Source organism: Trachypithecus francoisi, unplaced genomic scaffold (genome assembly GCF_009764315.1).
Source record: "Trachypithecus francoisi isolate TF-2019V2 unplaced genomic scaffold, Tfra_2.0 Lachesis_group15, whole genome shotgun sequence".
Lineage (NCBI taxonomy): Eukaryota > Metazoa > Chordata > Mammalia > Primates > Cercopithecidae > Trachypithecus > Trachypithecus francoisi.
The window spans coordinates 85,113,051-85,137,294 of NW_022681460.1; the positions used below are offsets into that span (position 1 = coordinate 85,113,051).

The 24,244-nt window shown below is 36.6% G+C and overlaps 1 protein-coding gene across 1 annotated transcript in view; it reads right to left on the bottom strand.

Annotated features, from left to right (window-relative positions):
• Positions 1–24,244, bottom strand: part of ENPP1 (ectonucleotide pyrophosphatase/phosphodiesterase 1) — an 82,925-nt gene that overhangs the window by 11,600 nt on the left and 47,081 nt on the right. The window contains exons 7-20 of the mRNA XM_033235441.1: positions 22,697–22,776; positions 20,956–21,075; positions 19,454–19,563; positions 17,783–17,848; positions 17,419–17,491; positions 14,240–14,348; positions 12,867–12,998; positions 10,267–10,298; positions 9,407–9,534; positions 8,125–8,194; positions 6,620–6,707; positions 5,321–5,490; positions 3,765–3,816; positions 2,031–2,185 (exon numbers count right to left, since the gene is read on the bottom strand). Coding sequence (XP_033091332.1) covers positions 2,031–2,185; positions 3,765–3,816; positions 5,321–5,490; positions 6,620–6,707; positions 8,125–8,194; positions 9,407–9,534; positions 10,267–10,298; positions 12,867–12,998; positions 14,240–14,348; positions 17,419–17,491; positions 17,783–17,848; positions 19,454–19,563; positions 20,956–21,075; positions 22,697–22,776 — 1,385 coding nt within the window. The remainder of the gene's footprint in view (positions 1–2,030; positions 2,186–3,764; positions 3,817–5,320; positions 5,491–6,619; positions 6,708–8,124; positions 8,195–9,406; positions 9,535–10,266; positions 10,299–12,866; positions 12,999–14,239; positions 14,349–17,418; positions 17,492–17,782; positions 17,849–19,453; positions 19,564–20,955; positions 21,076–22,696; positions 22,777–24,244) is intronic.

Genomic DNA, 24,244 nt, shown 5'->3' on the forward strand with positions numbered 1-24,244 from the left:
GCAAATATTTTCAGATTCTGCTATGCTAATATGAAATAATGTTTAGAATGTTTTTATCTACAATTTTAAACTTTTATTTATTTATTTATTTTTTAAGACGGAGTCTCTCTCTATCACCCAGGCTAGAATGCAGTGGCGCAATCTCGGCTCACTGCAACTCTGCTCCCCAGGTACAAGCGATTCTCCTGCCTCAGCCTCCCGAGTAGCTGGGACTATAGGCATCTGCCACCACACCCAGCTAATTTTTGTGTTTTTAGTAGAGATGGGGTTTCACCATGTTGGCAAGGCTGGTCTTGAGCTCCTGACCTCAGGTGATCCACCCGCCGCAGCCCCCACAAAGTGCTGGGATTACAGGTGTGACCCACCACACCTGGCTAATTTTTTGTATTTTTAGTAGAGACCGGGTTTCACCGTGTTAGCCAGGATGGTCTCGATCTCCTGACCTCATGACTTGCCCTCCTCGGCCTCCCGAAGTGCCGGGATTACAGGTGTGAGCCACCACACCTGGCCAATTTTAAGCTTTTATATAGTAAAATGCTGATTTTTAGAGATCTGAGTCTATCTTCCATAGCTAACTACACTGCCAAAAGTCGCTGGAGTAAGGGAGGAGAGTCACTGAACAGTAACGCAAAAACCTCAAGCATCGCAATGACTGTAAAGTCATGCATTTTAATTATATAAGAAAACTGAAAATGGAATCAAGGAACACCATAATTAAGGTATAAATATTAATAAATAGGATGGGGTGCCTATAAAAAGTGTTGTAGACTGATCAATCACAAAGTGAAATTTTTTTTTAAGTGTTTGGTGTTTGAAGACAGTCTTGAAAAATTTTTTAAATCCAAGTTCAAGAAACTTTATATAAATATATGTGTGTATTATATATTTGGAACATAGAAATTATATATAAACAGACATTTCCCTATCTTTTTATTTGGCCATCTCACTGATTAGTAAAAATAATTTTATTTTTTAAATCAAATTGCTGTCCTCCACTATGCCCTCTCAAATCCCTTTGTTGTTCCCTTAGGGCATCCTGTACCTTGCCAGTCACTTTCAGTTTCATCCCAGTTTAAAATTTCAATTCCATGTAAGACCAAAATCTCATCTTCCCCCTTCTCTCTTTCCAGTACCATCTCCTTCACCATTCCTTCTTCTACCAGAGCACCCAGGGGACCATGAGTGAGGGGGAAGGCTACTTTTATTCTGGGATATTTGCCCTCACTCTTTTCAAGGCCTAACTCCTCTGGTGTTGGTGGTGGGCAGGATTCTGGTCTCTCCCTGGTTTGGGCTCGTGTCTTCCTATAGATGGTACATGCAATGATGTTACTGAGCTCTAATGGCTTTGCCAAACAGTGAGGGCTCCCTTAGATTTGGACGGCTGAGGGAAATACTTGTCCTCACACAGCCATGTATTTAGAAATGGGTAACTGTGACTGATCCTAAAGCTGATTTCCTGCAATTATAAATTGGAATCATAAAATATTAAAACTGGGGTCAGGGAGGGAAAAGAGAATTCTTTTCTTTTTTCTTTTTCTTTTTTTTTTTTTTTTTGAGATGGAGTCTCGCTCTGTAGTCCAGGCTGGAGTCTCCTGCCTCAGCCTCCCGAGTAGCTGGGACTACAGGCGCCCGCCAGCACGCCCGGCTAATTTTTCTGTGTTTTTAGTAGAGACAGGGTTTCACCCTGTTAGCCAGGATGGTCTCGATCTCCTGACCTCGTGATCCACCTGCCTCGGCCTCCCAATTTGCTGGGATTACAAGCATAAGCCACTGTGCCCAGCCCAAAACAGAATTCTTTACTGCACAACCCTCATTTCACAGAAGAAATTTGGTCTGAGTTCTCAAAGTCATGCAGTTGCTCAGTGGCAGAGCTTGAACTGGAACTGAATTTTTCTGACTCCCTGTTCAGTGTTCCTCTAATGCAGGAACTGAGTATAAAGCCAAGGTGAACAGTGAGAAACTATGCATTCAATGTTCTGCTTAATCATTAATTTGAAATAGCCACACATAAAGAGGTGACAAATACTTGCATTTCTGTCCACGGTATAGGATGTCCAAAGGGGCATTAAGATGTCTTGGCTGTATCCACTCATAAACTGGTGCTGGGAAAGAAGACAGATGGTGTTTTTCTTCTGGAGAACTCTGGGTCTTCCATAGGGTAAAGTTTCATGCTTAATATTCTTCTCTTGGGTCATAGGATGAAAATAAATAAATTTAGTTAGTGTGCATTATATGATAATATATAGTGTGATACCCTCATCTAATCCTTTCTTCTACTTAACCATATTGAAGATTTACTTTTAACTATTTAAAAAAACTGATTACAAAGGGTAGAAGCATAAACACTTAAGAAGACACTTCAGATTCACTGAAATTTTTGCCTATAAAGATTCTGAAATCAATGTAATATCAAGATACCATGAGGACACTACATGAAATTGCTAAATATTCCAGTTAATTCAAAGTTATATTATCAAAAATTCTTTTTTTTTTTTTTTTTTTTCTTGTTTCGGCATTTTTTTTTTTTTTTTTTTTTATTATACTTTAAGTTCTAGGGTACATGTGCATGACGTTTATATCATGTATAACTCCCCCATGCAATCCCTCCCTCCTCCCCCATCCCCATGATAGGCCCCAGTGTGTGATGTTCCCCTTCCCGAGTCCAAGTGATCTCATTGTTCAGTTCCCACCTATGAGTGAGAACATGCGGTGTTTGGTTTTCTCTTCTTGTGATAGTTTGCTAAGAATGATGGTTTCCAGCTGCATCCATGTCCCTACAAAGGATGCAAACTCTTAAGCATTATTTTAATTACTTATTCTTTAGGACGCACTCCAGAAAGTACATTTTTTAATGATATGTGTACTTGGAAAGCAAAAGTTCAGAATTGAAACTATGAGATTAAACTAAATAAAACAATAACAATATAGATATTATTTATTGCCATTTTTCCAAATGTCGAGTGCTTGCTACATATCATATAACTAATTTTTACATTTCCATATGAATTAAGGTTATATGCCCATTTTACAGATGAGGAAACAGCAGCTGATAGGGAATACTCTTTCCATGAACATATAGTACCTAAGCTCATATTCAAACTTGGATCTACTCCATTCTGAAAGTGCCACCATTCACTACAATACTTTGCCACCTTGAAGATATCCTACGGATTTTACAGAGACAAGCTCATATCAGAACTAACACAGAATTTACCTCTTTATTCTAGTAGAAAGAAAAAAAAATGTGTGCCAGGTAGCTTAAGGATGAGAGAGTGTATTATAGTGACTCCAAACATTCAAGTCATAATTGAAAAATTTCATCGGATGTCTGTATATTCTTGATTTTTGGTCAAAAGTGATGAAGAAATAGCTTTAGATCAATAAATCAATATATAACCTTGTATGATTAACTAAGAACCAGGTGAGATAGAAACTTAGGTATTTCAAATGGGAATCTGAATCTCTACTATCAACCTATAGAAATCGTCAAAAATTTCAGAACACCTCCATCATGTTCATAAAGCGTGATTCAGCTTCCACTAAATACGTTACATACAATATCCACTGCAAAATATCTCTTCTTTCCTTATGTCTAACATTCTAAACTGTCAAGCAAAGAAACCTCTATGTTTCATCAGGTGGTCCTCCAGAACTCCCTTTATTTTACTGGTTATTCTTAAATAATGTCCCCAAACCAGTTCTCTGCATTTCACACTGATGAGAAAACTGTTTCACATTCCAAGCTTGAGGGTAGCATGCCTTACCTTCTGCCACGGTCAGATTAAACTGTGTCTGAAAATCCTCAATTGGCAAAATCTAAAAAAGGTTATAAAACTATTTTTAAGGACTGAGAGACATGTTTTAATTTTTGTAACACGGAACCGCTATAGGCTGATTATCCCAACACAGAACAAAGATCATTTACAATAGTCTTGTATGAGTGGATTTTTTTTTTTTCTCTTTAAAGGCAAGAGTCTTGCTCTTTCACCCAGGCTGGCATGCAGTGGTGCAATCATGACTCACTGCAGCCTCGGCCTACTGGGCTCAAGCAATCCTCTCACCTAGGTTGCCAGGTAAATGGGACTCCAGGCATATGCCACCATGCCCAGCTAATTTTTTAGCTTTTTGTACAGATGGGGTCTCACTATGTTGCCCAGTCTGGTCTTGAACTCCTGGTCTCAAGCAACCCTCTCACCTCGGCCTCCCAAAGTACTGGGATTACAGGTGTGGTACACCATGCTTGGACAGAAGTTACTTTTTTGATGAAGAGGACAGAGGAGAGGAATGACAGTTGCAAAAGACAAAATTGTTAGTATAAGCATTACGCCAGCAACTAAAAAATAAGAATATGATTGCTGCTTTGTAATTCTTATCTAGGTACCCCAAGTCTTTCTTCTAGTCTAACTCAAGTCTAAAACAAAATGTAAAGCATAAAATAAACTACTCTCCAAATTGCTACATATACACATATATCGTATATATACACACACAGTGTATATATGTATATTTTTGATATATATATCAAAACATATATTTATGTATATTTATATTTATGTATTATATTTTTAATATTATAATATATTATATTTTATATAGATATATATTTATACATATTTTTGTATATATGTGTGCACGTGTGTGTGTATATATACATATATATATATATTTTTTTGAGATGGAGTCTCACCCTGTTGCCCAGTCTGCAATGCAGTGGTGCGATCTTGGCTCACTGCAACCTCCGCCTCCCGGGTTCAAACGATTTTCCTGCCTCAGCCTCCCAAGTAGCTGGGATTGCAGGTGCCTGCTTATGGATGTTATCAATTTTGTTCATAACTTGTCTAGTATCTTTATCTTTTTATAATAATGATATATTAACATGGAAGTAAAAAAGGACAGTGTAATATATTCATTTCATACCAAGAAATCTTTTTTCCTCCCTACACTTAACCTGAATTGTATTTTTAAAAAGGTACATTGTGATTGGTTTACTATGTGCTCACGACCTCACTACTAGAGTAACAGTACAGATTCCCTAATACAGGATGCTCAAGAACTGAACTAGACTTCTTCACATCTGCACCCAAGTCAAGTCACAGCTCCAAGGAATTAAAAATAAGAGCATAAAATGCAAAAACTAGAAAGAGAAAAGAAATATTACAAAAGATCTGCATGTGCCCCCTAGGATTAAAATATATGTTTACCTACCCCCATTCCTAAATTCTAATTTGATTATTAAGCATTTCTACAGCACATGCTGTGCAGAGGGTGCTATCAAACCATACATACTGGACCAAACTTTCTGATTTCTGACGATACTTACCGAAGCGTTACATGAGCAGCCAAGGTTATCTCTGGGGTTTCTTGTGAAGGGGCACTGTATCAGGGGGTGCACCTCTTTGGGATGCTTTGGTGTATAAACGGGATTCTTTAGAAGGTGGTTCAGACTTCCATGAGTTCCATTATTAGGAGCCGGTGTCAAATTCAGTAAATCTGCATCATTTCAAGAATGGTAGAGTTACTTAGATGTTTCAAATCAAACAAATAGTAGACTTGTGCCATGATCTTTACTTTTTTAAAACCAAATACATGAGTCCTTTACTCTTTAACTAAAAGAAAAGTATAAAACTCTCTTGAGTTTTAGAGTATTTAAGACTAGGTTCTTTTTAATAGAAATACTGATATGTATATGCTGTATTTCAGTACAAAATTTCTGATTTTTAAAGTGTACAATAACTACAGTCACCACCTGTTGAATGCATATTTTCTGCCAGTCATGGTGCTAACATATTTTCTTATTTATTCCCCAAAACAATTTTATAAGTTATCATCAATATTTAGTAGATGAGTAATCAAAGTGTTTTGCCCAAGTCTCAAAGTTACTAACTAAATGATCTAGAATTCAAAACCAGCTTTGTCTGAGTCTAAGACTCATGCTCTTAAATGTGATAACAGCAAATACTTATGTAGTAAGCACTTACTATATGCCAGGTGCTGTTTTAAGTATTTTAGGATATATTTCCTCATTTAAACTATATAGACTCCCACCAAAAGAATTATAGTTAAGACATATTTAAGGTTTTGTAAATGCCTAGGACCATTATGAGAATAAGAAATTAATATTTAAAACACAATGCTTCACCATAAAAGGACTACTTTAGAAGGTACAAAGTAAACCAAGAATATCCCTAATGGGTCCTCCGTCATTTCTACAACCTTGACATTGACTTACATTCAACCACTATGGCTACCAGGAGTTCCACAAGTTTTGTCCACCTTTCACTGCCCTCAATGTCTTTTCTCTGGCTTCTATCACTGCTCTGAGTCAAGAATCAAATAATTAAGCCAAGGGTCTAGGAAAGTGCTGGGCACTGAGGGTGTGCAGACTACCCTGCTGTGAGTGGTGTACTTTAACCAGCAAGCAGCCTAGTGGAACAAACAGATAAGTAATAAGATGACATGTTCCCCACATTTCTTCAGTGAGTCAGAGTCAGGACGAAGGTAAAAATCTGTCTTGCCTCACCATCCTCTCCACAAAGGTGTCTACAATGGTGACCTGCTTTTGACAATCCTATTTCAGGTCTGTTTGCAGAAGGGAAAAAAGCCACCTGTTCACACTTACCACACATTAAGTTATAGACTTCAACGTTTTCAAAGGTGTCAACCTCAATGCCATGCTTGAATCCAGGTCCATAGCCAACAAAGAGGGCCTAGATGGCCAAAAAAGGAAGTTTATCAGTGCATTTCAGCTGTCTGCAGGTTAGTCCAAAAAATTCTGTTATCCAAATTGTACATATACAAACTGGTTATGATAAGAGGAAAACTACCATGCTCAGTGGACTTTGTGGGAAATATAGTTTTAACTCTATCACACATATAATCTAAGAACATCTAGGATATGTCTCTTAGTTTTACTAAAATTCTTGACTTGACAATCAGAACAGAAAGAACGATAAATTTTTTTTTCATCTATGACATTGAATATAAACTTCCCCCTGCCCACTTTACACAGTGCTTCAGGGATCAAATTAGAAAATTACTACAAGCTTATTTTGAAAACGTTAAAGGCTGGGTAAATGTAAGATATTATCTCTTCTAAGAACGTAAATATGATACTTTCTTATCTATCATTAGCTTTCTTAACTGTAAAGCAATATTCTTAACAGAGCACAAAAAACATGAAAAATAATTATTAGAAATATAATAGGAGATACATTATATGCTTATGAAACATGAATATAAAATTTTATTAATTTTTTAATTTTTATGGATTTAGGGGTATGAGCAAGTTATCTTTCATGGATATATTGCATAGTGGTGAAGTCTGAGCTTTTAGTGTTACCCATCACCAGAAGAGCGTACACTGAACCCAATAAGTGGTATTTAATACTTCATACTCCTCCCACCTTCCCACCTTTAGGGAGTCTCCAATATCTATTATTCCACTCTGTACATCCGTGTGTGCCTACTGTTTAGCTACCACTTACAAGTGAGAACATGTGGTTTTTAGTTTTTTGTTTGAGTTATTTCACTAAGGATAATGGCCTCCAATTCCATCTATGTTGCTGCAAAGGACATGATTTCATTCCTTTTTATGGCTGAGCAGTATTCCACGATATATATATATATATATATACATATACCACATTTTTAATCCATATTCCATTGATAAATATTTAGGTTGATTCCATAATTTTACTTCTGTGAACAGTGTTGCGATAAACATACGAGTGCAGGTGTCTATTTGATAAAATGATTTATTTTCCTTTGGGAAATCCCAGTAGTGGGATTGCTGGATTAGGGGTAGTTTCATTATTATTTCTTTGAGAAATCTCTATACAGTGATCCACAGAAGTTGTACTAACTTACATTCCCTTCGACTGTGTATAAGTATTCCCTTTTCTCCACATCCTTACCACATCTGTTGTTTTTTGACTTTTTAGTAATAGCCAATGAATATAAAATTTTAACAAAATTCTTTAATGTTCAAAGAAAAATAGCTTTATGAAAGTATGTTTCATTAATTCTCATTCAAGACATATAATCACAATCTGTTTTCAAGTGTAAAACTTTGTATATCATTTTTTCTTTAGATTCAATTCAATTAAGTATAATAGGTTTACTCACTTGCATATTTGAAAATATATTGTCAGAGCCATGAAATCCACTTCCACAATATTTCCTTTCTGAGGGATTCCTAATGTTGACATATATGAATTAAAAGTGTAAAGTCCTTTCATAAACATAACATTATTTTCATTAATAAAAAGTATGTAACTATTTTATTAAACCAACACAATGGGTAAATAAAACCACCTGGCTTTGAAAAGCATTAAGAAGTCACTTCTATCTTTTATTTCATGGACAAGCAAACTATAAGCAATATGGTAGACAGAAAAAAAACCACCAGCATCAGGACAGAAGTGGTTTTGAACACTAGCTGTGTGATTAACTGCCTGTGAATTTAGATAGATTTAACTATCATCTTTGATTTCAATTTCTCATGTTAGTTATTTGTAAAAATTCAATGATGTAGCCTAAAGAAATGCTTCCAACACGGTGTTTAGATATTTACTAAATATTAGTTCTCTCATGCAGATAGGACCATTTCTCCTTTCATATTCTTTTTTTTTTTTTTTTTTTAAACTAAAAGCCCAGCTCTCCAATAAGAGTGGAGACAGTATAATTCTGTTTACTGAATTTTGGTTCACTGCTTAGGTTTTGCTTGACAGGGGTATGTATCATGACTGGCTTCTTGGCAACCACCAAAACAGTTGATGAACAAATTGTGAGATATTAACACTATTAACCATCCAAATAATTTGCCAAACACACTAATAAACTAAAGTTTATTGATGGATTAGTATGAGAAGAATGAAAAAACAACTGTGTATAATGAAGATAGTTACTCATTATTATAAGGTAAAGTGCTTTTACCAACTGTTGGCTGGGCTTTGGCAGCACAATTAGACATACTGTAATGTGTAGAAGACATGCAATGGCAAGTGGTAACAAACGTAGATTATAAGAAGTAATCAATATAGATATGAAAAGCCAGACCAGTGATTCTTAGCCAAGGATGGTCTGGGTGATCCCTCCTTCCCAGGGGACTTTTGGCAATGCTGAGGGACATTTTTGGTTGTCACATTAGAGAAGAAGTGCTACTTTGATCCAGTGGGGAGAAGTAAAGGATCCTGTCAAATATCCCACAATGTGCAGGACAACTCTCAACAACAAGGAATTATCTAACTCAAACATCCATAGGCCGACATTAGAAATCCTGAGTTAGAGTGAAGAGAATCATACTTACACAGTTTTCACATAACAATATGGTTAGAAAGGGCCCAGTGGTTACCCTGAATCACTAACCGATCAGGTTAAGTTTACCTGGGAGACTGTCAGAACTTACAATGCAAGTTGCCACTGAGGGTCCAAATAGAATGTCAAGGGCTCAATTCTATCACTCTTAGCAAAGTGCAAACGCTTAGGTAAGAAATGTTTCAGATAAGGTTTGAAGTGTTGGTTTGGTTCCCGGCACTGAAATTGCAAACAGCAAAGAAAAAGTATTATTTCCCTGTTATCTAAAGTGTCAAAATTTCACATGAAATTTTTTTTCACAAACATTTCATCAGCCGGCCCAATAAGTCAGATGGGAAAACAGCTAAAAGTTCTTACTACTTGTAAAATGTAAAAGGTAAATCTTCCAAACTACTTGAAATATTTAGAGGAAATCATAATTATTACTGCACAAAAGCCCCAGAACTCAGACAGTGTCACTAGATTATATTTAGTTACCACTGATGGTTCTATTTTCAAACATCCTTATAACTGCAATTTAAGAGTTTTCTTGCAGACTTAAAACGTGTGAGTATAAAATGTAGTATAGATAACTCAGCACTAGTATAAAAACATTTTTTTAAGGCATAAAAAAAGACTGGAAGGAAATATATCATAATGCTAATGGTGTTTATGGTGATACAGCCATATGATTTTTCCTTCTACTTTAAAAATTATTTCTTATAGTTTTAAAATTATTTCTTCTTCTCATATAAATTTCATAATGCCAACAGATAAATTCTTTAAAAATTTTCAAATCTACATTATTGGGAGACAATCTTAAAGATCTTTAAACTACACAGCATTTCCATGTTGGCCCAGGTTACTAAAATATTCTAATCCTTCAATCCCAATAATAGATGCTGAAACTTTTCTCTCTATATATTATACAAAACTAAAAATAATTAGATAATGGAAAATAAAGATACTCACAGAAAGATTTCGGGCAATGCCTTCATAGTTAACTGGAGGGGAACAAACATAAGAATTAATAGTTGATTGTATGCTATAACTAAAACATAATACAAAAATATAGAATGTCAGATCCAAACTCTATATTTAAACACCAAGGCAGGTTTTAAAGAGTTCATTTAAGTCATTACATTGTAGCCACTGAAAGGAATTAGACAGACCTTTAGGTATCACCCTGTAATGACACCTATGATATAGTGTCATATTGTTAAATGGAAAGACAAGTTACAGAACATCTACGTATCCACCCATCTGTTAACCTACATATCCATTCATCCATCTAACTATCCATCCACCTGTCCAACCATCTTTCCATCCGGTTAGTAACCAATATCCATCCATCCCTCAAAGTATCTATCCATCTAGATCTGGTATGGTTTCACTGGGTAAAAATAAAAACTGTATGTGTTTTGTAAAGCCGCTTTGTACCTCTAGTTCCCTAGGAAATACTTAACAACAAAAATAGTTATTCGAACATCACAATTATCCGGGAAGACATAATCCAAGACTAACAACGGTTGTTTCTACACAGGGGAAATGAGTTGTCAAGCAGGAGGACTCCAGGTGGGAAGCTGCTACTCTTTACTTTGTATACTTCAATATTCAATGACAGTTCTAGAATTTTCAAATAAGAGGGGTATGAGGAAACTTCAAAGAGAAGGCAAGTAGACTAATTTAAAAACTGAATTTGCATAGTAAGGCCATGGATTTACTTAGGGTACTTTCTACTACAAATCAATAACTGTCTAGCTTCCCAGATTTTATTTTAGCCAAACATTACATAAATTGGAGAAAATTATCCAGATAAGAGTATACATTTTATATACATATATTTTATACATTTATGTAAAGTGATATACATATATAGTTTTTGCTTTAATTTGGGAAACTTGAGGGCCTAACTGAGATAAGGGTATGGTACAGCTTAGCTATCCCATCACAAACATCTCTGGAGACTGCTATTGCCCTAGAGTTTTTTTTTTTTTTTAGATAGAGTCTCTCTCTGTCACCACACTGGAGTGCAGTAGCGCGATCTCAGCTCACTACAACCTCTGCCTCCCAGGTTCAAGCAATTCTCCTGCCTCAGCCTCCCCAGTAGCTGGGACTACAGGCACGTGCCATCACGCCCAGCTAATATTTGTATTTTTAGTAGAGACGGGGTTTCACCATGTTGGCCAGGATGGTCTCGATCTCTTAACCTTGTGATCCACCTGCCTTGGCCTCCCAAAGTGCTGGAATTACAGGGGTGAGCCACCATCGTGCCCGGCATATCTGTATAGTTTTTAGAACAGGTTTTATAACAGTCATGTACTACTTTTCTAAATTAAAAAAATACTAATTATAACTTGATATTAGGCATACACAGCCTGTACTTTGTAACACTGTGTAAATATATCTGCATAACCATTTTCCTGCAGTGAAATCTATTTTCCTCATCAATAGTCAATAGTATCTATCTGTTGACACATATCTTACCAAATAGCCCAATCTAACCCAATTCTGATAATTGTCAGAAAAGCTTATTCTATTTCCGTTTCAAAGTTAACTATATCAAAAAGACACAAAATTCGCTCTACACATCTGAAAGTTATCATGGATGGTAATCAAAAAGAGAGGGAGGTAACAGAGGTGGAAACAGTTATGAAATACACTTGACTGGCAAAAGAATAAATATTTTAAAACATATTTTGGCAGTTTATGTTCCACATGTAGTCAAGAGAGAATGTGAAATTCATTCTTCCTATTTAAAAGATACATTCTTTATTGTTTCTGAAATGGTTTAAGGGAGGACAGGAATCAATTGCCTATAGAATTAATCATTTCTGCCAGCATTCCTCTTCACAACAGAATATTATTCCCAAACTAAGTAGTTTTAATGGAGTGTCATTAATTTATTAAACTTGAATTAATGTAGTTGGATTTTTCTCTTAAACTTTTTTTCTAGTATAATCTTCACTCTGATACACAAGTAAAACACATACTTCAACATAAAATTGCACTAAACTCATCAAATACTATGCTTAGTCCATGAATAACCAATAGGTAAGTTGTGTTCTCACATCCAGTCCCATAAAATCCATTTGTGTACAAAAGATCTGCATTGGAGATTTAATCATGAAAAAAATTAACTCTGATTCCCTTTAGTTTAGAGATACAATGATTTAAAGGAAGGTATTCTTTTTTTTTCTTTTTTTTGAGACCAAGTCTCACTCTGTTGCCCAGGCTGGCGTACAATGGCATGACCTTAGATCACTGCAACCTCCGCCTCCTCGGTTCAAGCGATTCTTGTGCCTCAGCCCCCCGAGTAGCTGGGATACAGGCATCTGCCACCAAGCCAGGCTAATTTTTATATTTTTAGTATAGATATAGTATAGTATCATATACGTATTTTCAGGGTTTCACCACATTGGCTAGGCTGGTCTCGAACTCCTGACCTCAGGTGATCCGCCTACTTCGGCCTCCCAAAGTGCTGTGATTACAGGCGTGAGCCACCGTGCCCAGCCTAGAGGAAGGTATTCTTAATATGACCATATTCAAAGTTATCACAGAGATATACTTACATGAATAGTATTTATCTGGGACATCAGAGGGTCTCAGTCGAGCTGCAGGTCCATAGATAACTTTAATATTTTTAACATCCCCCAAATATTTATTCAGATATATGTATTTCTTACAACTGCCTTGTTCCATGCCTAGGAGAAAAAAAAAATCCCAAAACATGCTGTAACTTTAACAAAAAGTTTAATATGCAGAGCAGAATTTCCTTCACTTCCAGAGTTAAATTCGTTAAACAAGGGTGTGTAGCACTCATATTAGATGAACATCTGATAGGTAAGACAGAATTTCAGCTGTACTTAACGCTTCACTTTTTTCAAAATCTTTTCCATCACCCAAATTTAGTTTAATGTTTATTTTTATTTATATATTACAATATCATCTTGTGAGCAAAGAAGAATGTCTTATCACAGTTTTAGACTGAATGTGAAAGCCCAGTTATTTGCCCCAAACCACCTGGGAGTGGATGTGTATAATTCACTCTCATTCCAAGACTGGAGCTTCTTTAGCATGTAACTTCTTAGGACTGCTTCTAACCACAGATTTCTATAATTATTTCTGAAGCAAACAACAAGAACAATAACAAAAAGAACCTATTTTCTACTTTCTGTAGGCACACTGCTCCTATAGTCCCCAAACTGTACACAAGCGTATTACAAAGATCATAGTAAATACAAGTGAAATTAAAATACTATCGAAATTAATATACAATGCTTCTAAAGTCAGATTTATCACACTAAAGATAATTGAAGGCTGGGCACGATGGCTAATGCCTGTAATCCCACCACTTTAAGAGGCAGCTATGGGAGCTTGAGACCAAGAGTTTGAGACCAGCCTGGTCAACATAGCAAGATCCCATCTCTACCAAAAAAAATTCTCTTTATTAGTCAAGGCATATGCCTGTAGTTCCACTACTCGGGAGGCTGAGGCAGGAGAATCACCTGAGCCCACGAAGCTGAGGCTGCAGTGAGCTGTGATCATGCTACTGCACTCCAGCCTGGGTAACAGCGTGAGACTGTCTCAAAAACAAAAAAAGACAATTGAAGACATAATGATCAGTTCCAATTAAATCTAAAATTGTAGAGTTATAAAAATTCAATGTGGAAAATGTACATTTTTTAACTATTCAAATTCTTGGTGTATTCCTTTCTCAAATCAGAAGATTGGTACATTGTGCTTGATAGGCACTTAGGTTTCTGTGAATTCTGTGTTTCACTTATATTTTATATTTAATGTATTTTTTTCCTAAAGACTTTCCACAAGAAACTACATTTTTTAAAAAGAATTCACTATAACATTCAGAAGAAATTGGGAAACAATCAAGTAAACTTTGTTCAGCCCTTTATCCTGAAGAGCAAATAATGCAAATTCAGATTACCATGATCCGAAATAAGGATGAGGTTCAGGCATCTGTGCAAGTTCAGCTCTTTCAGACCATCCATCAGCATACCAACCATATTGTCAACCCTCTGCAAGGCTTTGATGACCTAAGAATGGGAAGCAACAACCTCATGCGATGCATTCCACACTAATGGCTATTTATACATAAAGCTATCTCTGTTAAAAAGAAAAAAAAGAAGAAGAAAAAGAAAGAAAGATAGATAGATAAGGGCCAGTGGATGCAACTAGGATGAGCTGATTCACATTAGACTAAGACAGGTCAGGGTCAGAGATACAAAGAACAGTAAATAACTGCAGATCATTAACAATGCAAGAGTCCTAATTCTATACATGTTCAATTTGAAGTTTTGTGAATGAGATTAGCTGATCTATTAGTTCTCCCTTCCCGAGGTCAGAATGCTACTACTTAAATTAGACCCAACTTAAGCCAAAATAATAAAAGCTCAAATCTACAGTGTTTGGCCAGAAACCAATATGTTCTTAATTACCACTCCATTTTCCTCAATTAATTTATTCTTATACTTTCTGATCATTTAAATGGTCACTGTATAAATACGTTTCCTAATTTTCAAAAATGTTCAAACTATTCATGAAATGCTTCTTATAATTCAATGTATTTAATTTTCTAAATTAGAACTCATAGGAATACAACTCATTATTTCCTTACAAACTGCATGTATTTTACATATGAATATCACAGGAACACAGAATGACAAATGATATTGGCAAATTGCTTTCCGGCACTCATTTTATCCTCTCTCCTTGCAAAAACATTTGAGAAAAATTCTTGTGCAGTTTTGTGTGTTTTCTGTAACATGTGGAATCAGTTTAATCTTCATTCATTGTCAGTATATTTCACTGTAATATAAGATAAGCTCTTTCACTGTAATAGGAAACAAGACAAGGTCTTTCATTCAAAGATATCCAAGCAACATGAATTGGAATTTTTAAGTATTAAGATAAAGTGGGTTTTGTTGTGCCAGTAATGCTGGAGTTTACAGAGTTTGCAAATTGATGGATATGATTTGAAAAGTAATAGGCTCAATCTTAAATGAAGATGAGTCAGAAAAGCAGGTGCTTTGTCACATTGTTAGTGAATTAGAAAAGGTAGCAATGATTTTAAAACGTATGTAACCTTAAAAACAAATATAAAACAATCCTTGGATTTTTCTGTAGCCAAACTGACCCAGACACGAGTCTTGGGTATCAGTGACTTTAGTGAAAGAGCAAAAATCAAACTAGCATGTAGCCAATTGTTCAAATCAAGACAACAGCTACAAGAAACTTTTCCCTTTGACCAATTATGACATGTCCAAGTTGCTGGCATGCATCTTCCTTATCCTCCCTCTAAGCCAGGAGTATTTCTGCTAAGTTGAAGGACAGAATGAAAGGAAGGCACAATGGAGTTACTAACTACAGTGGAGCTGCTGGAGATGGATTTTGATGGAAAGAATACAAAGGGTAAAAACAGACCTAGGTGAGGGTCAACTTCCTTCTCTCTTCACTGTCTTTTATCCAAGGTGATAGTGATCCAGGCAGTACCTACTTTTTAAGAGGGGCAAATCTAGGGCAGACCCAGGGAAAGGGAAATGAAGGGAAGACGGTTTAGGCAGCTGTTGTAAATTCAAGCGAGAAAAATAAGGATGCTTTTTTTTCCTCCCTCTGCTGTTGCTGAATTAGGCAAGCAGCACCCTCAAAAACAGGGATCATGACAGACACGTCAGGCCAGGCTTTAGTCTCGACTCTGTGCTGAAGAGTCCTTAAGGCTCACCGACTATCCAACCTGGGCTACCTGGGCGGGAGAACTGATAGGAATTTGGGAGTGAAGCCCTAGAAATTAAGAAAGAGTGTTTTTTTTAAATAGTCTATGACCCCCTTGGAATCACAGGCGGCACAAGATAACTACACAAGGATTCAGACAGGAGGGATCCTGGCAATACCTCTTTCCACTTTCATCATGACCCAACATAGTCAAGATCCTTACTTTTTACTTCCTTTCATATCTTAGGTCACAGACAAAATATATATCAGAAGGAAAGTCAACTTAGAGGTACAAGGAAATATGCTCAAATCATTTTCTTTTTCTTTCTCTCTTTTTTTTTCTTTTTTTTTTGAGACAGAGTCCCACTCTGTCGCCCAGGCTGGAGTACAGTGGTGCAATCTCGGCTCACTGCAACCTCCCACTCCTGGGTTCAAGCGATTCTCTTGCCTCAGCCTCCTGAGTAGCTGGGATTATGGACACACACCACAAGGCCTGGCTAATTTTTTTGTATTTTTAGTAGAGGCAGGGTTTTGCCATGTTGGCCAGGCTGGCGTCAAACTCCTGACCTCAGGTGATCCACCCGTCTCGGCCTCCCAAAGTGCTGGGATTACAGGAGTTAGCCACCGTGCCCAGCCTTCAAATCATTTTCTGTTCTAATGCTTCCCGTGTTCCAAAATACTAGGTTGGTGCAAAAGTAATTGTGTTTTTTTGCCATTAAAATGGTAACAAAAATGATACGGCCACGTGAAAACTGAAAGCAGTGTTTGCTGTTTTAAAGTGCTACACAGATTGAAAACATAGCTAGGAGATGGCTAAGTTCCTGAAAGGGTGTCAGATCAAACGAGATGTTACACTGAAAGTGTTAGTCCATGAGCTATTTCATACCTCTAGTTTCCTTGGAAATAATCAACAAAAACAATTATTCAAATATCGCTATACTTTTGATAAAATCTCCCATCCTTCTATGGGACCTCTGTTGTAAGCATGGTCTCAGGTGGCCAAAGCATATCTCCTAAGCAAGAGAGTTCAGAGGAGGTTTCCTCTACTATTTGACTTATTACCCTGTATTTTCTACTGGAGGTTTAGCTGTTTACAACTTTCTCAAAAAGCACTTAGTATTTAGGCCAAGGTAGGGGGCGATGGAGTGGATAAAGGCTTTCACATTGAAAATATAGAAGCTAATTCATCATCAGTTCAATTTAGCACAGGCTAAACAATTCTCCCAACTCTTATTGTGTTTAAAGTGCATCCTTTTATTTAGTAATATTGTGTATAATACTTGCTTTTTCCAGAAACCATAGAACCTTACAGAATGGTCCAGCAGCCTCCTTTAAAGCAAGGTTCAGTTTGATGACTGGGTTTAATGAAATAATTACTGATAAAAATGTACTTACTTCACTGCTGACTGGTCCATATGAATGACCTGAAGAATCTGGTTCTTCTAAATACAGAGTGTAAAAGTGTGGTCTAAATCAAACAGTATCAAAATGTAATATTTTACGAACACATTGAAAAACAGAATGGAAAAAATAATTCATCAACTGATAGGGATTAAATTTTATAACACTGGGGTAACAGTTCTACTGAGAAACAATTTACAACTTTGAAATTCTTCAAAATGTGGTATGACCATTAAAGAATTTATTTTGATATAAAACAGCATAGCAAATAGCAAAGTTTTGTTGTAGTCTGTTTTTAAAATAGTATATCATTTCTACAAAATGAAGTATTTACAATAGAAATTAATTGCCTACAGACCTTTCATCTTTAGGAAGCTGTAGCCACTGAAGAACAGCCAAAATCCTTTCTTCGAAAGGTACTGAACTAAAATTTAGAACAAACAAAAATAAAAGATGTCTGACAATTGTTTGGGTTTAAAATACAGGTTTTTTTTTTTTCATTGAAAATGTCATTAAGAAATACTAAAAGCTATTTCACATCTATTGTGTTGGAAATCAAGTAAGAGTTTTATTTGAAAAATTAATTTTCCCAGTGAAGGAATGAAAGTTAGGTTTTACACAGATAAAAGTTGCAACTGGATTTAAAACTTTGCTTGCTATCCTCTACTTGAGGATAATATTCATGGGCCTGAAAACAGTCACTGCATACCACATGAATAACTCATGTGTTAATATACTTTGCAAAGCATACAGCACGAAGCACTCACTCACTGATGAGTCAGCACAGCTGTGAAGCAGGCACCTGAGAAGCAGATAGCAGTTCTCCAGGCAGTATTTCCTGAGCAGAATTGACTATGCCTTATGCCTTCCTCTGGACACAGGCTTTGTTTACACACCTCTAATCAGAGTTCTTGCCACATCCAAGTACAATTAGTTGTGTACTGTTAAAAAGCCAACAGACCATATACTATTAATCTTTGAATCCCCCATTCTTAGTACATAAACTCTTTTTTTTTTTTTTTTTTTTTGAGATGGAGTCTCACTGTGTTGCCAGGCTGGAGTGCAGTAGCGCGATCTCGGTTCACTGCAATCTCCGCCTCCCAGGTTCAAGCAATTCCTCTGCCTCAGTCTCCCAAGCAACTGGGACTACAAGTGTGCACCACCACACCTGGCTATTTTTTTCTTTTTCTTTTTCTTTTTCTTTTTTGTATTTTAGTAGAGACGGGGTTTCACCGTGTTAGCCAGGTGATCTCCCGACCTCGTGATCTGCCCGCCTCGGCCTCCCAGAGTGCTAAGATTACAGGAGTGAGCCACCATGCCCAGCCCATAAACTTTTAATTACTGTCCATGGAATAAAAACAGTGGCAAATAAGAAGGTGAAGAAGAGGCATTGCACTGTGCTCACGGAAGCCATAAAGAACACAAACTAGCATAAGATCACAAGGAAAACTGCTATGCATTTCATGTCTGGGATTTAAGATATTTTCTGTTCATCCTTCTAAATGCATTGTATTGATATTGTGACAGAAATTTTATAATTTAAAAATAAATAAAATTATTTCAGTAATCTTGCTCAAACGGGCCAAAGAGTTTCTCCTATTAAAAAGTTTTTGTTTTTTTCTCAATGCATCATGGATCTCAAATATCACACAGAGGTTAATTCTAATCCATTTCTTATATTAGAAAGCATATTTACTAAGTTAGAAATGGAAATTTTTGTATTTTTAGTAGAGACGGGGTTTTACCACGTTGGCCAGGCTGGTCTCGAACTCCTGACCTCAGGTGACCCACTCGCCTCAGTCTCCCAAAGTGCTGGGATTACAGGTGTGAGCCACCGAGGCCGGCCCACTTCTCTAGTTTTACTGTCCATTTACCATCTATCTAAACTCTTTGAGAAAGAGTTCTTCAGTTCTCATTTTTCAGTCAACATATCACTGAAATGCTAAAGCTTAGGATTTCATAAAAAGGAGATTACATAAGAATAAGCTGTTCTACGTTACAGATCCTAGAAAAAGTTCATTTCACATACCCATTATACATTTTATAGATGTCTGGGAAAATTCCATTAATTTCCACATCTGATCCTGGCCAGAAAAATGTGCCAGACTTGAGGCCTTGATACTTAGCTGTGACCCAAATCTGGAGCAGATAATGAAGGAAAATTAAGAAATCATGCAAACATTCATCTCTCATGAAAGTATGTGTTCATGCAACACCAATGAATTCCTCTCTAGTACTAGAATGTTTTTAAGGTCAACAAGCTGCAGCACTTAGATTACAATAATCATGTAATATGACTCTTTTTTTTTTTTTTTTTTTGAGACGGAGTCTCGCTCTGTCGCCCAGGCTGGAGTGCAGTGGCCAGATCTCAGCTCACTGCAAGCTCCACCTCTTGGGTTCACGCCATTCTCCTGCCTCAGCCTCCCGAGTAGCTGGGACTACAGGCGCCCGCCACCTCGCCTGGCTAGTTTTTTGTATTTTTTGGTAGAAACGGGGTTTCACCATGTTAGCCAGGATGGTCTCGATCTGCTGACCTCGTGATCCTCCCGTCTCGGCCTCCCAAATTGCTGGGATTACAGGCTTGAGCCACCGCGCCCGGCCAATATGACTCTTAAGCAGCAACAAGATATTAAATAGTCAGAGATTAACTCCTGCAGCTTTTGGAGCTATTCCCTTAATTGACAGTTTTCTCTAAAAAGAAAAAAAAAATTCACAAATATACATGTCTTTAACTTGCTGAGATATTTGTGTATGTAACTAACATTTATTAAGCACTTATTATTGCCAATCATGGTTCTAAATAGTATTCCTACAAGCATCCTACATTATTAATTCACATAATCCCACAATAATCCTACGAAGTAGTAAACAATAGTATCTACAGTATAGATACGATAAAACGGAGGCAGAAACAGAATGATTTGTCCAAAGTCACACAGCTTTAAATGTCAGAGCTAAAATTTGAATTCATAACCTGCAAACTCTTATGCTCTCTGTCCTTCTAAGAGGAATATCGTGATTATTTAAATAGACCTTATATAATTAGTGTGGCAATTTTAAAAATTGTGGCAACTTTAAAAAACATTTTTTTAAATTGTGGCAATTTTTAAAAGTAAATTGGAGAATTTTAAAAAGTAAAAAGGAGAATACAGCTAAATCACAATTGGAAAGAACCTCCTAAATTAGCACACGTAAATCAAACCAAGACTTTCAAAAGCAACATAGTTTTGTGTAGATCAAAGTTATTACCCCCATACTACTGCTTTATACTACTGGTAGAAGAAGAATTGCTCAGAAAAGAAAAATGGCCCAGCACAACCCAGATCCACCTCTGAAATAAACTACTCTCTTTTTACGCAATTATACAAGTTATGTTTAGGATTATCAGTATTCATCTCCATTTACAAAAGAATGGCCACAGACACAGTACATGAAATCGGTTATTAAAAGCTCCAGAGAATCTGGTTATTTTACTCTAATTGAAATAGATGAGAATAATAAACTATTTTAGTAGAAAAACAAAGAACTCACTGGTTCTCCTTTGTACCACTCAGGATTAAATTTCTCTTTACTTTTAAGTGAAAAGGAAGCATTCATTTTGGGATCATACATTTTATTGTCAATTATGCCATGAGATTCTGGATACAACCCCTAAAAAAGATAAAACAGATTATATGCAAGTTGTGTTTACTTAATGTTAAATAAATTCATAGAAAAAAATCATCAAAAAGAAACCGATAACTCAAGTCACATGGAATTATAATAAGTTTAAGGAAAGAAAAACAAAAAAATCGGGTAATGGCAAAACACAACCACTTAAGATTTTATGTAGTATTTGTGATTTAAATTATGTAATAGGAGAAAATAAGTTAGTAATACTAAGGATAAAGATCTATATAAAAAAGGCAGCCTTGGCTGGGCCCAGTGGCTCACACTTGTAATCTCAGTACTTTGGGAGGGTGAGGCAGGTGGATCACGAGGTCAAGAGATGGAGACCATTCTGGCCAACACGGTGAAACACTGCAGGGAGCCGAAGGCCTGTGGAACGTGACCAACTCAGCATTCCACTGGAGGCTATATGATCAAACAGCAAACTGTTTATCATGAATGCAGGATGTGGGCAAACTCACACTGCCCTGCCACCAAAAGGTTTGCTGAGGGCCTCACTCCCTGGCGCCAGGATCCTTGAAGTCATCTATTGAAAAATCTAGCCTATTGTTCAAAGAATGCAGTCTCACTAGCCTGCTGTGAACCAAAAGGCCAACTGACAATTAGCAGACAACCACCGCCCCCACTCGCTATCTCTTTTGCCTAATAAAAATGGAGGGCTGTGTAAAGCTCAGGGTCCTTGTCCACTAGAGGCAAGGTACCCCCTGACCCCTTCTTCCAGATATACTCTTTTGTCTTTGTCTTTTATTCCAACATTCCCTGCCTCTGCCACTTTGTTCAGTCCCCCTAGGCCCGTGCAGGCTACAAAACCCCGACTCTACTAAAAATACAAAAATTAGCTGGGTGTGGTGGTGTGCACCTGTAGTCCCAGCTACTTGGCAGGCTGAGGCAGGAGAATTACTTGAACTTGGGAGGTGGAGGTTGCAGTAAGCCGAGACTGCACCACTGCACTCCAGCCTGGTGACAGTGAGAGAGCCCATCTTAAAAAAAAAAAAAAAAAAAAAAAATGGTAGCCTCTCAAATTTTGAAAACAATGCTGTTATCTTTTTAAACTGCTGAGTAAAGCAGCTTGAATCAATATAAGCTAACATACTAATTTTCTGGCTTCAATTCTAAAGTTTAATGAGTTCTACTGTTATATTTGACTCAAATTAAATCTGGAAACGTTGAAACAAAAACAGGATTGTAATCCTATTTGGAGTCAGGTGAAGCGGCTTGCTTAAATTCATCATCAAGATGATCGGAAAGACAAGTTGTGAACACAGGAGTTTGGGACAGTTTTTTGGCTCAAATAAAGTAAGCCTCAAAACTAGGATACAAGAATCACAGAATATTAACACTGAAAGGAAACCAGGAAATCGTTTCTTGAGGTGCTGAGTCATCTCTTTTCACAGATGAGAAAATGGAGACGCAGCCAGTAAAGTGACCTTTCCAAAGCCACAGCTAGTTTGTGGCACAGCAAAGATCAGAACCTGGGTTTCCTTGCTTAACTACATACTGGAAAATAAGTTGTTTTTCTTTTATCTTAAATCTATTCTCTCAAAAAATGCTATAATCCCATCTCACTTCTGCAAACAGAGAGAAGTTGAAATGCAGAGCTTACGGTGACAATGCTGTAGTGATTGGGGAAAGTTTTTGTTGGATATACCGGTCTCATGTTTTTAGTATATGTTCCACATTTTTCTAGAAGGGAAAAAAATAAACATTGTTATTAAACACATCTGACAATTGGCCTACCTCTTTTAGCAGTGGTACCACAGCAGTCTAAATCACGTAAAAAAACTTAGCCCAGGAGGGATTTTACTCAGATAAAAATTCAGGATGAATATAATTATAAAGCAACACTGTGGATACAAATCCAATGTTAAAGATGACTTCATTTTTCTCTTAGTCAGAAAAACATTAAAATAATTAAGCCAATTACCCATAACATTACTTCATTCAAGATGAACAGGTTATAATAAAATGATGCTTGTAAGTTCTTTGATACTACTTAGTGATCAAATACCTAAATCAGAAGAGGTAGAAAAAGAAAACTGAACTAAGTCTATACATTAAAACAAGGATGAAGGAGTAGCTGGGAAGACAGTGTCCCAGGCCATAGATCTAGAACCAGCTAACCTTGGACAAACTCAGCCACTTTAAAGACAAAAGGCATCTGTGGCTTCAAGTCCAAGAAAGTGCCGAAGTCCGACTAATCCTGTTGGCCTGCTGTTCTAGTTCTGGTGCCTCGTTCTTTTTCTCCTGCCTCTACTATTGAGGAGGGAACACATAACTAATGATTCCAGCGTTCAATACTCCATTCGCCTAAAAATGTCCCTCAAATTGGCATGTGTCTATATTATCTCACTGCCTTCTATCAGTTCAGAATTACAGGCTACATTCCCTAATTATTCAAAGCTAGGGCTTGGGCTCATTGTTTAATGATTTATTGTAAACTTCATATGCAGGTACCTCCACCTCTTAACTCTAAACTCACAATGCCGCATTTGGTACCATACAGACAAGCTCTCCTGATAATGGTAACAAAGGGCTGTATTTAAACTTCAAAGGCCATGGGCCTGCTGGGAAGAACACAGCTTTGTCCATGCAAAGCTAAAGACTTTTTATGCAAAATATTAAAACAAAACAAAACCATCTTCTTCCATGTAGAAACTAGAAACTGAACATTTTAAAAATTCTCCCAAAATTATTTTGGCACTTCATAAGACAAGCATAGTGACATACATATGAATATACCGAGAGTGATGTTAATGTTCAAAGCACCTCACATACTCTAATCTGGTAAAAAATAATTTAGAATCCCAGAAAAAAGCTAAAGTAATTGTATTTACTTACTTCTGTTTTGGTCCAGTATTACATTGTAGCTGCTTAAAGGTTGTTAACGTGATTTAAAACTTTAGCATCAATATTAAGAAAACACCATTCTACTATTTTATGGGGAATTTATAGAAAAACCACTTAATTAAGGCCTGATTGAGATTTAACAAAAAAAAAAAAGAATATCCTGAAGAATCCAATTCAATCCAAAGGAGAATACAGAATAACTGACAAATTTCTGTCTGTACTTGTAATATCTCAGAAATACCTTTAGTTTTTAAAATTCTTTTTCTGAAATAAAATGTCTGTAAAATAAGGCTGGGTGTGGTGG